Consider the following 13,139-nt stretch of genomic DNA (forward strand, 5'->3'; position numbering starts at 1 on the left):
ACCTCTGAGACTATCACAGTGCAGGTGCATTTATATGGAGACTTGATTCCACACAGGTGGATTCTATTTATCATCCTTTGTCATTTAGGTCAACATTGGATCATTCAGAGATCCTCACTGAACTTCTGGAGAGAGTTTGCTGCACTGAAAGTAAAGGGGCTGAATAATTTTGCACGCCCAATTTTTCAGTTTTTTATTTGTTAAAAAAGTTTGAAATATCCAATAAATTTCGTTCCACTTCATGATTGTGTCCCACTTGTTGTTGAATCTTCACAAAAAATTACAGTGTTATATCTTTATGTTTGAAGCCTGAAATGTGGCAAAAGGTCGCAAAGTTCAAGGGGGCCGAATACTTTCGCAAGGCACTGTATATAGATATATATATATGTACACAATGCAAAATTTCTGGCATGTGTACATGTAGGGACATTTGAAGGGAAAGGCTCATGAAAAGTTGCTGCATTATAGGGTTTGGGGAGTGAAAATGTTTGGCCATCCAGTATTTGATACCCTCAAGAAACCTTCAAAGAGACTGAAAGTCATGTGCTTTGCCCATTTTCAAGAGGAAATATATCTCCATGTTGTCAGTATAGCAATGTTAAGGGATGTTGTATTTTCTAAAAGAAGACCCCAGAGGAAATATAAATAGTGTAAATAATTAGGGCCTTAAATCTCCCTCAGAGCAGCTGACAGGCTTCTAATGTGAAATATCTGTGCAAAAAGAGCTAAGTTTCATTGACTGTAGCTTATCGGTATTGTTAAAAAAAACTCAGAGAAACAGTGGTGGGTGTAATATGACATGACAATTCTGAAATGATCGAATTAGTGCTGCGAAGCTGCACCTTATCATAACAACGGGTAAACACTGATGGAACGTTACTTTACGCTGATCTGTTCCAGAGGCTTTTTCCTAAAATATGATAAAATATTTTACTAAAAACCAAAGAAATTAAATAAAGAATGAACCTGTTTCAGATAAATGTCTTCCTGTAGAAGTTACATGTTACATTATGAACAAATTCTTTAAAAGCAGGCAATATCTAACACCTCATGCTTATCTGATAAATGCCTGCTGAGGTCATTTTACAGTAAATTAACAGATAGATCGTACTGGCTAACAAGAGAGTCAATGAAGTATTTTTATGGGGGAAAGAAAACCATTTAAAATAAGAACCCTCAGCATAAGAGACAGTGAGGGAAAATGTATTCACTTGGTATATGCAAAACTAGCAATACCTCATTCTAAAAACACTCTTACAGCCCTGTAGTTTAACCTAGGACAGTCATGTAACATGTCATACTAATGTAGCAAAAAAACAAAATATTTCCTATTGAAATGTAGTGAAGTAAAAATAGTAGCACCAAGAAAGAAAGAAAGTGTAGGACAGATGATTTACTTATCAAAAAAAGCTACAGGGACACAGAGACAGCAGCTTGACCTGGTACTGTAGATAGAGTGATGACAGTGCTGAAACATTGCATTCTGCTACTTTCAACAAGTTGATTTAATTCACAAATGGACTTCAAATCTAAGGTGAAAGTGCCATCTGTGTACTGGTTCAGCACTTCAGCGTTGGACAATGTCTGCTTCAGCAACTGCTTCACCATCTCAAAGTGCCAGCAAATAATTGGCAACAAAATGAGCTCTCCCAAATTAAAACTGTGTTCGGAGGTTGATTCAGCACTTCTTAACCTCCGGGCATGCTTCTAAGTCAGTGTCACTGCTTAGTGCCAGTGACCAATGTTAGCCACTTCAGCACATCACAGGGGAACACACATGTAAAGTGTTTCATTTTTCACAGGACACCTCTGTTAGTGTAAACCTACATCCCTTCTCAGCTAGTTCAGCAGAGCAGAGCTCAGTGGATAGCACATTGACAGGATCCGTGGACTGTGGGGACTATAAGCATCTGCCATTCATCGAGGAACCACCTGGAGGATGGAAGAACCACACAGATCAACCACACACAGGGATGTGTGGAGCCCAACCAGTACAGGAATCTTAAGACAGCAGGGTTTCAATATTTGAGGGTTTAAAAAATCATTTGTGTTATTGTAGATAAACTACAGTAGGGTTCTACTTTATAGAGAGAAACAATTTATATAATATAACAAATTATATAATAAGTACTGGGTTGAATGGATATTTAATATAGTCTGTCTTAGGGACTGATTTTAAAGCAGCTGTTTTGAAATGGGGTGGTCCAACACACCCCCAGAATCTGATTGGCCATCCCTGCCAGAGACAAAATGTGATGTTTGTCAGTATTAATGAATGAAAAATGAAAAACAATGGCAAATTGTAAATGCAGCATTTTTTTCTGGTGTTTGATATTGGTCAAAATTGGTTTTATTTTCCAACCTGCAAGAAGCATGATATTTGTGTTAATTTCTCTGTCTGTACCATTGTGGCATGATTGTGCCACTGTGTAGCAGCAATGTCCTTGGCCAGAAATAGAAGTTAGCTAAAGAAAGCACTGTGTGTGTCTCATTTTTGCACAAAATAAATATATTGATTTTAATAATATATTTGATTTACTTTTTACATGCATTTTAAATGTGCCACCACTCTGTCAGGCCACCCTGTCCAAAATTTTCTAGATCCACCCCTGGCCCTACACTACTCAGCGTCTTTGCTCCTAATTCCATTTTGCCCTGCTTTGATCAACTGAGCTGTGATGTATTCACTAGCTCATGAGTTGTTAATAGTGGGGTTGCAGTGCTTTCTGGTGGACAAACTATACAGACACTGGTGATACATTAGATCAAGCACCTCTCTTTGGTTTTAATTAGTGTCTCTAATTTAATTTCTTGTTTGTTTAAGATATGAGCTGATACCTGTGTGCTCTTTGTTGTGGGAGCAATTCCCACCATGTTTTGTCTTAAAGGTTAATAAAAAAAGTGTGTACAGGAGGTTTAATTTTGCTAACATTTGGAGCTGCTGTTGTTCCATTCTGTTGGAGAGCATTAAGCATCTGTTCATTCAAGACAAATGAAAGTGTGTATGATCGTGCATGCATCCAGGTATAGTATGTGTATGTGACTGAGCTTTGTGTTGTTATAAATTGTTGTTGTTTGCTAACAGCCATCTTAAGCAGAGCATATGGTGCTATTAGCTTTGACAAGACTATGAGGATACAGCTCAGTACAGTACAGCTGCTGAGCTGAGAGGAACATTTCTTCAGATTTTTTATATATATATATATATATAACACAAACATAGTAACAAGGGAGAATCTTTGTTGATATTTCAGTCTTGGTTGTGAAGGACAGACAACGAAGAAGGAAACAAATATACAAATAGAGACTAACCTCACCAGAAAAAAAATTGCATCAGCAGTTTGCTCAATGCTTCCTCCATTTACTTATTCCTGACAAGCAACCCCTTGTAATCGTGTGAAAAATGACTGTGGCTTTGTATTTATCTTATACAGCCAAAAAAAGCTGTGTGTACACAGTGACTGTCTGTGATTCCAGAGAAAGCTTTTCACATAGTCTTTCCATGTCATTTTTTTTAATCATCTGTTAGGGTTTTGGACTAGTTTCCTCCCTGGGACTTTTATTTTGTATGAGTTTCCTGTTGGTGCCATTTCACCTGCCTCAGCTTTACTCCGGCTACTGATTATCACTCATTGCTTTTACCTGTTGTTCGTTATCTCCTGGTCTCTAACCTTTATATTCTGCTCACTTCCCTGAGTCAGGTGCTTGTTCATTCTCTTGCCACATCTTGCATTTGTGTTGGTCCTGTGGCACCGTATAAATCTCCTGTTTTGCTTCCTACTTTAGTAACCCTTGGACTGTTTCTGTTTGGTAGTGGTATCCAAATGAAGCAATGGACCAGTATCGACCAGTGTTTGGGGAAACAGAGGATGTACTAGGATGGTGGGCTGTGCTCATGTAACTAGGACAGGGTGTGGTTTGATTTGATTTGATTTGATTTATTCTTTCAAACATGCAGAACAAATGACATCAACACACACATAATTACACAAATCCAACCAACGCTAATCCAGAATCAGTTTGCTTATACCTAGTACATGCTTGAATGGAGTAGGAAGAAGTCAGACTTATCCAGTCCTACCCCATAACATCATCTTATACAAAAAATTTCATGCATCATTGGCTGCAAGCAGTATCTCCACATAGGTAATTCTCTTCTTCACCAAACAAATAATACACAGAAAATTTGAAACAGAGTGTTTCCTTCATGCATTCTTGATTAAATCTCTTATTCTTGCATATATCTTGAATGACACATACATTTATATTTATATTTAAACTCCTCAATTCTAGTACTGTTCTTCATGTCCACACTTAAATTATTCCATAATTTGACCCCACTTATAGAAACACAAAATCTTTTTTTGGTTGTACGTATAGCATGAACTTTTAGATTTAACTGACCCCTTAAATTATATCCCCCTTCCCTTTCATCAAATAACTTTTGGATTCTACCAGGTAATAAGTCGTTCCTGGCTTTATACAAAATGCGCAATGCTTTAACGTCCAGCATATATCTAACCCTTGCCAATATCGATATTTTTTTGCTATTTTGTGCTGAACATATCTGATGTGAGATTTCCAGGAGAATTTGTCATCAAGTATGACACCTAGAAATTTAATTTCATGTACTCGTTCTATATTAGCTCCCCCACTTTTCAATTGAAGTTCATTATCTAGTCTACGATTCCCAAATACCATACATTTAGTTTTATCCAAATTCAGAGATAGTATATTACTATCACACCATTTCTTTATCTTCTCAAGTTCCTGTGAAACCTGTCCAAAATGTTGCTGTAGGTTTTCACCCGATGCCCATATGGTAGTGTCATCAGCAAATAAAACCACTTTCACTAAATCAGAAACCTTGCATATATCGTTAATGTATAATATAAATAATTTAGGTCCCAAAACAGAACCCTGAGGCACTCCACATACAATGTCCAGCTCACTCGATTGGTATTCACCCAACTTCACAAATTGACGCCTCTGTGTCAAATAACTTCTAATCCATTTCAGAACCATTCCTCTGATCCCATATTTTTCTAACTTGTCCATTAATAATTCATGATTGATTGTGTCAAATGCTTTTTTTAGGTCAATAAATATCCCCATCGTGTATTTCTTCTCATCCATAGCACTTGTAATGTCCTCCATCAGGTCGGTAATGGCCAAAGATGTCGATCGGTTCGACCTAAAACCGTATTGGCAATCAGAGAGGATTTTATGTTTGTCAATAAATGTATCTAATCTGTTATTAAAGAGTTTTTCCAGAATTTTTGAAAATTGTGACAACAGAGAAACCGGTCTATAATTTGTGAAGTTGTGCTTATCACCAGATTTATACAGTGGAATAACCTTTGCTATTTTCATATTATTGGGGAACTGCCCAAGTCGAAACGACATGTTAAAAATATGGGTTAATGGTTTACATATCCCTTCAATTACCCATTTGACAGTTGTCATGGTGATACCATCACTCTCACTGGATGTTTTGTTTCCACATTTGTTCACTATCTCTATAATTTCCTTTTCAGCTATGGGCTTCAAAAACTTGGTTATGTACATGGGATGGAGATTCAAAGATTTTTATTGAGAAACAATAATTTTCCACTGTTTTTGAACTGAGCCGGTATCTTTTCTTGCTGACAACTTCTCCAGCTTTTGAAAAAACACGTTCACATGGCACTGATGAGGCTGGTGTACATAGGTATTGCTTTGCTAGCGAAAACAAATGTGGGTAAACATTTTTTATGCCCGTTCCAGTAGGTCAGAGGATCTTCACATCTTTCCATGGGAGGATCTGTCATGTATATAGCGCGCTACAAGGTCTCGCATTACGAAGCAGTATGGACTGTTTGTTCCAGTCACTTCATTCACTCAGAGGATCGAAGCAATTTCTGCTTCGGACGTCATCGGTCACGTGTCTTTTCCCACAACAAAGCAAGCATCAAAGCAATGGTTCACATAAAATGCGTCTTTGAGTTTGAAGCTTGTATCAGAGCATCGGTGTCAGATGGCCATCACTACTATTTGGATTTTGGACTTGCCTGCCATCCTGGGTTCTTGGTTTGTTTCTTCAGGTTTATTTAAGTTGTGTGTTTTGAGTTTGATTTATTTAACTCCCTGACTGAACTGTTTAATTTTAGGCTTGTCGATTAACTTTTGTTAGGTTTTATTAGGTGGAGCTCCTTGAGTTTCCCCCCTTACCTTTCTGTACAGTATTCATTATATTAAAAATTCTACTAAGAACTATTCCTTGGCCTGTGTCAGCATATTTGGGTCCTTCCCATGTCTTAGCCTTGACACCATTGGCATGAACTTCCTCTAACATCAACCACATAGAATTAGTTGCCTAAAGCCCATTCCAGTGGTTTTGCACAATCAGTCCGGTATATACTGTGTGCATTACAAACAGCCATTTCACAATTAATATGGGTGGTGCTGTCATTTTTAAATGAGTCAACATCTTCTTGATCTTAAATTACTGTAAAACAGTGATATTTACTAGAAAATGTCGTACTTGATGGTTTAAATAGAGCTACATTGAATTGTGTTGTCAGTCTCTGCATATAATTACAGTGGCAAGAAAAAGTATGTGAACCTTTTGGAATTTTATGTTTTCTGCATTATTTTGTCATAAAATGTGATCAGACAAATTAATGCAGAAAACCACGAAATTCCAAAAGGTTCACATACTTTTTCTTGCCACTGTATCTTGGCTTTCGGTTAAACAACAAGCTGAGTTTTAAATTGCATATTGGGAAATGAACTGTCTTGCCTAAGCCTAAAATTTCATTTCTGTATAGAAACAGATTTTGTTTTAATGAGTGTCACAGGAGGCAGTTGGTACAAGCAACAATTTTATCTGTAATAAACTAAGGACATCTAATTTATATGCATGTCTCTGCCTAAACTATGAAACCACTTGAGTCAGTGTATCATTAGATTTGTTACTGAAGATCACTTTGGGACAGACTCTTGTCATTTATATCAAAAAGCAGGTTGGCCTTTGACACTGAACAGAGAAGATCATTTATATTTCTAAAGCCCTACTTAATGAGTTGCTTGTTTATATTGCATCCCTCCTGAGTTATAAATCATCAATGTACCGGACCGGTTCACAAAATTTTCTTGTCCGCAAGTGTTTTTTTTTTTTTTTTGCTAATACAGAAGTAGCAAAGATGTCCTTCTCTTACTGTGCCCCGCGAAAATGGGATAGTTTGCAGAAAAAGATAAAACTGGCTACTCCCACTCCATATTCTCAATTTAAACTGCTTTTATATAATACTTAACATTTTAAGTGTGTGTAATGTGATCTGCGTACTGTTTTGATGATTTTTATTTAGTTTGGTTTTATGTGTACATTTCATTGTTTTAATGTGCCTTGGGTCATTGGATTTTTTATATATTTTATTTGAAGTTAAATGCTTTATTTCTTTCTCTGTCTTAACCCCCAACTCTAACATTCACCCTTTTCACGCTGTCTCCACCGGTCTACCCTGCAATAGGAGACACATGCAGAAAGGAAGCTCTGTCACCGCATTATCCTGAAAAGTACTGAGTGAGAAGGGGGACCCTCATGCATATCATGCCTATCTATAGCGCTACAAAACCACCAGAGAGGGAAAGGGAGAGAGAGCAGTGCTAAAGGTTTTTTTTTTTTTTTAAGGGAGGAAAGATGCTGAAATAGTCAGGAGCAAATAAGATAGGGAGAGAAAAAGCAGAACAGGAGACTTCAAAAACAGCCAAAGTGTTTGTGTGATTAAATGTCTCGTTGTCATTGTTTGCTCCAGAGATAATGAAATCCTGCAGTGACATTACCATCTAGTGTCCTGCACCACACTGAAGGTTGGAATCAATGTGCCTGCTCCATATATAACACTGGCTATGTCATTTCTTTTGAATCAGGTAATAAATGGGACCAGTTTCCACCCACTCATCACTTGTCTCACCTTAGCTCTTAAAGGAATAGTTCAACAATTTGGATGATAGACTTGTTCGCATTTTTCAGGATAGTAATAATAAAGTAAATAACAATCTCATGTCTGTGTGTTATGTACAGAAGCAGCAATGCGCCTACTCAAACCATTTTTATTGCTGATGTACCCCCGTGGCCCTTCATTACCCAACATGTTCTGAATATATTGATTTTAATAGATGTAAAGGTTGATGTTATAAAAGTGTTGTTATTATTAAGTATAATGTAAATATAATACATTTTCCATTTGTACTACTACCACTTATGGTGGTATAAGCTGGACAACTTAACCATGTATCCATCATTTCCTGTTTTATCTATACATTTCAACTATTCAGCCACTTTTACAGTAGCTTACTGTATCCGCTTTTAATAAATTACATTTGGGTAACTTTCACCTGTGTAGTCTTCACATTTCAACTGCTTATAAATTAGATTAACCATTTCAGTTGTGAATTATTATTTTGAACAAACATACTTCCTTTAAAGTGGCTTTAATTGATGCTTTGACCACTTGAGAGAAGTATAACGAGCTGCAAACACAACATTTACATATTATTACAAAATGTTTGTAGGGCCAATGTCAGCAACACCTGCCTCTTTACACACCTCAGAGCCACATTTGTCTGCTGTTTAGTGCTGAGCAGGTAGTGTACAGTGGGTTTTAGCTGAAAAGGCTGCCTGATGCAGCTGGAAACAAGATTAATGTGAACGGAGTTTGTAAAAGGTAAACTAAAATAATAAGCTAAACAAGGATAAAACACTTTATAGCACTGAGGCAAATGGTGAGTTGACTTATTTTCTGTGGGTCTGCCACTATGAACAACAACTTTAATACTACACATAATGTATTACATTGTTGATACTGATTGTTGCTGCTTCAAAAAACAATGCTCCTGTCTTGTGTATTATTACACAAATGTATTTTATATTCATTGAAAGGAATGAGATGAAGTTTAACTGTTTGGGTCTCACTGCAGCTTATTTGTCTAGAAATGTTCCTTGATTCGATTATCTAATGTAGCTATATGTTAACAGCACTGAAATTACCTTATTTTCTGTCTGCCAATATAGCAGCTGTTAGAATTTGTGATATTAAAGGCAGGACCTCAATTATTTTACTCCTCTATGACATTGCAGTATGATACTGATGCAACCAAATAACTGACAATGCAAGAAAGCCTCTGAAAAAGAGGGCAAAATGATATTAACAGTTCCACAGTGGACTTCATGTGTGGCATTAGAGTAAGTGTGTCTAAGTATAGGTGTGTGTTTGCCACTGTGTTAGTGTTTGTTTCTCTTATTGAAGAACTGGGAATTGCCACCACTCCTGGTTGCATCAAAGGAAGGAGGGAAACAGGGAGGGAGGGAAAAAAGGAGGAATGTAATGTGTGGGAAGGTTTTGCTTACAAAGGAACACCATTCAGCTGAGACGTCCACTTGAATACGAGTGGAGACGAACGACCCGATCGATAAACGGATACAAGCATCCCAGCCTGCTGAGCTCAGCAGGGGGGGAAAAAAATGGGGCAGCAGGAACGAAAACATGGGTGTGCAGAAAATGCCCCCCATCTCATTCTCCCTCTAGTTCTCCTGCTTCTTACTCTGAACGCATTCCCCTACTCTAGCCTCCCAGCCAAAAACACCTCTCTTCCTGTTAGCCCCTCTCCTCTCTCTGTCTCTCTGCCTCCTTCTCTGCAGCAGACTAGAGCACAGTCAGCTACTACAAGGACTGCAGTGTTACGCTATAGCACAAGCTGGGTGTGTGTGTGTGGGGGGGTGAACAGTGATAATAAGCAATCCAGCGCTCAGCTCTGATGTCGTGGTAATAAACCAACCTGAGCTGTCAGTGGTGATGACGAGGAAAAAAGGAAGGGGGGGGGCAGGACTGTACAAACTGTACAGTAATAGAGGAGAGGACAGGAGGGAAAGAAGAGAAATCCCTGCCACCTTGCAAGGATGTTATACTTTATAGGCCTAACAGATAGCTGTATAAATTGAAAGGGTCACTCAGTCCTTCACTTTCCATTGTCCAGCATTTCCTTCTTCTGCGGATAATACAATGACAGGGATGTTCTCCACCAAGTCACAACCAGGCCAGCCAACTCACTTCAGCCTACCTGATCGCTGCTGCTGCTGCTCTGCCTGTCCCTGTCCACCTCTTCTTATATCACTGAGTTGGCATCAAATCTACTGACTGCAACACTTTCAAAGTCACCTCAGCTGTCATATTGACCACGCCAACACGACACCACCCTGGCATTCATTTTGTTTGGTTTTTTACTGCAAGTTTTTATGGCAAATAACATCCATCATAACAAGTCACATACAAGATGCAGCTGCAACAAAGGAGAGTGCTTGTCCTACAAAGTACAGTAGATCATGCTCATTTAGTATAATTTGCAATAAATCAATAGAGAATGTGAAGGTCCATCATGCCGCTTTAAATGTTGGAATGGAGGGTCATTTTGGGAGGGAGGCACTGTATTTACCTGCAAAAAAGTTGCTTAAATCATTGAGATCTCACTTTATTGACTGCGGTATTTCAAAATGGATAACCTTAGCTGACTGTAGCTAACTCATAGTAAAGCTAGAGATCCCATCAATGAGAGGGTCAGACTGAAAAATGACTCTGCCCTCTGATCTCAGCTCTAGCTAGCAGCTGTTGGCAGATAACACAAATACTGCAGATGTATCAGTTTCTATCCTGTCTGTTCTCAAGCTGAACTCTAAAGTGGACGTTTGGATGTAGTTGAAGCATATGAAAAGAAAGAAAACAGGAGTGCATGACAAAGATGGGAAAGCAAAAGAAATAAGAATAAGGAGGGGACTGAAATATAAGAATCCTAAAAATCCTTCATTTCCGGTTAATACTATCAACACACAAACTGATGCTGCCCAACAACTCTTGTCAAACTTTTTATAGTTCTGGCTTTCTACATGTCAACCACAACATGGTATTAACATAATACTCCAATGACTGTTCAATGCCAAAATAATAATAATGTTGAGCTGAGTCTTAATTTTCACTTTTTAAGCACTGTAACTATGAGCCTCCCCTAATCTTAGCAGGTGATTTTTTTCAACGATATACATACAGTTTGATGGTAGCTGTTTCCACACCCAGTAAAAAAGCAGAACACTGGCTGACAGTTGTCAGTCTGCAGGGATAATACTAAAATATTTTTGTGAGCAAAAACAAGTGAGCAATGATTCTCTCATCAGCTAAGCTAAGGAGAACCAACACTTGCTTATAGCTTTGTACTATTCTCCAACCTTGCCAGTCCTCTTTTTATGGTCAGGTTCTTAGTGGATGAGACTGTGTACCTATAGGGTTAGCTGAAGCCTTGGGCCAGAGAACCTGGCGGCGACTCAGACCTCACCTTAACCTCAAACTGCTAAGACTGTATCTTCTTGCAGTGTATTATAGGGAGGAGGCAACTCTGGTGGAGAGAGGTTATCCTCCTTGTATGACCCTGAGAGCCATCGCTATCCATGTTATCCTAAAAGTGTCTAATGGCATAGTCATGGTCATTGTGTCCGTCTGCCCACTTACATGAACTGTGTACCTTTAGCTTCATTGCAACCTTCAAGAAACTGATCACAAAAACATTTCTTCGTGTTGCGAGCAGGATACTGCTACATGCTATTTGTGCTGAGAGAACAACACCCTCTTCACTTTTGAGCCATAAAGAATTGTATGCTATTTCTCTGCTGTAAAGTAGTGCAGAGAGTTTAATGTAAAATTCCAACCAGCCGTGCATTAGACACAATATATAGGCTAACTATGGCAATTTGATTCACTGCTACACTTGTTACAGTCTAATATGAATGACTATGTGTTCACAAGCAGACTAAAACATGATACATTCAAAGTAATACCAACCAGTTGCGATGGATACTGAAGGACGAGTAGTGTTTTATAGTACAACACTGATCACTCCATCATCTATAGACAAATGCATCCACACGCACATTTGTGTTCATGTGCATATACACTGAAAAAAAAGATCTGTCGGATTTACTTCATTGTAATGTGTACATCGCTCCCACACAATGATAATGTGTAAAACCAACATAATTTTCTTTAGGGGTTAACTTGTTTGAATTATGCAGAGGAAATATGAATGAATTGCATTGCATATACTAGCATAATTTGTGTAAATCCAAAGACCCAGTGAGTCCTTTTTTCAGCATGTGTTCACCTCTACACACACACACACACACACACACACACACACACACACACACACACACACACATTTATCTTTGAAATTACTACTGCTTACATGATTTTTGCTTGTTTCATAGAGAAACCAGACGAATGGATGACATTCGCTACCCTACCCTACGCTATCAACTGATAGACTTTCACTCCTGCTGGTTCATAAGTCTATAATTGTACTGCAGCACCATTTACACCAAATGTGGACCGAAAGAGGAAAGAATAGGATCCTAAATTAGGGCCATTCCCAATTCAGTCATGTCAAAACTATTAAGTACTTTGTTGGAGAAATAGCTTGGCACGTAGACACTGGAGAACAAAGCATTAAAAGAGGAGGGAGAGAGAGAAGGATCGACTGATGCACACTGACAAATGGACATCAGCCGTTGCCAGGTTGTAAAATAAGGGTATCAGTGGGAAAAGCAGGGGAAGAACAGTGGCAGGGCTTTTTTTTAAGCAGAAGACAGGGGTTAAAGTGACAAGCAAAATGTTCAAAATGTTACACAAAAATGAGGAGAGAAAGAAAAAGCAGTGGTTCTATCTATCTATCGATCTATCTCGTGTTTTTTTTTTTTTTTTTTTTTTTTTACACAGCAGTGAATTTGACATCCGGAGTAACTTTGCTCTCAACAGTGCGCAATGGCCAAAACAGACAGTGCTAAGGGTGGATGTATCAGTGCACAAAAAGAACAGAGAAAGAAAGCCGAAACGAAAAAACAAATGATTTAGGGATATAGACTGTAGAAAGGAGCAGAACAGACACACGTCCGGCCACTCACCCGAGCATATTTGGAGGAGTAGGGGTCCTCGAACAGCGCCCACATCTTGGCCTGCCACACCTCCCACCACGTCGCCCTGCGGCCGTCCTCCTTCATGCACAGACGCTTCAGGTCGCCATCCGCCCAGCCGGTGAGCGCCGGGGCATCCTCGGGT

The 13,139-nt window shown here is 38.6% G+C and overlaps 1 protein-coding gene across 1 annotated transcript in view; it reads right to left on the reverse strand.

The window, feature by feature from the left end:
• Positions 1-13,139, reverse strand: part of LOC109973698 (potassium voltage-gated channel subfamily C member 3-like) — a 46,213-nt gene that overhangs the window by 31,347 nt on the left and 1,727 nt on the right. The window contains exon 3 of the mRNA XM_020623483.1: positions 12,986-13,132. Coding sequence (XP_020479139.1) covers positions 12,986-13,132 — 147 coding nt within the window. The remainder of the gene's footprint in view (positions 1-12,985; positions 13,133-13,139) is intronic.

Source organism: Monopterus albus, unplaced genomic scaffold, assembly GCF_001952655.1.
Source record: "Monopterus albus unplaced genomic scaffold, M_albus_1.0 scaffold301.1, whole genome shotgun sequence".
NCBI classification, from domain to species: Eukaryota; Metazoa; Chordata; class Actinopteri; order Synbranchiformes; family Synbranchidae; genus Monopterus; species Monopterus albus.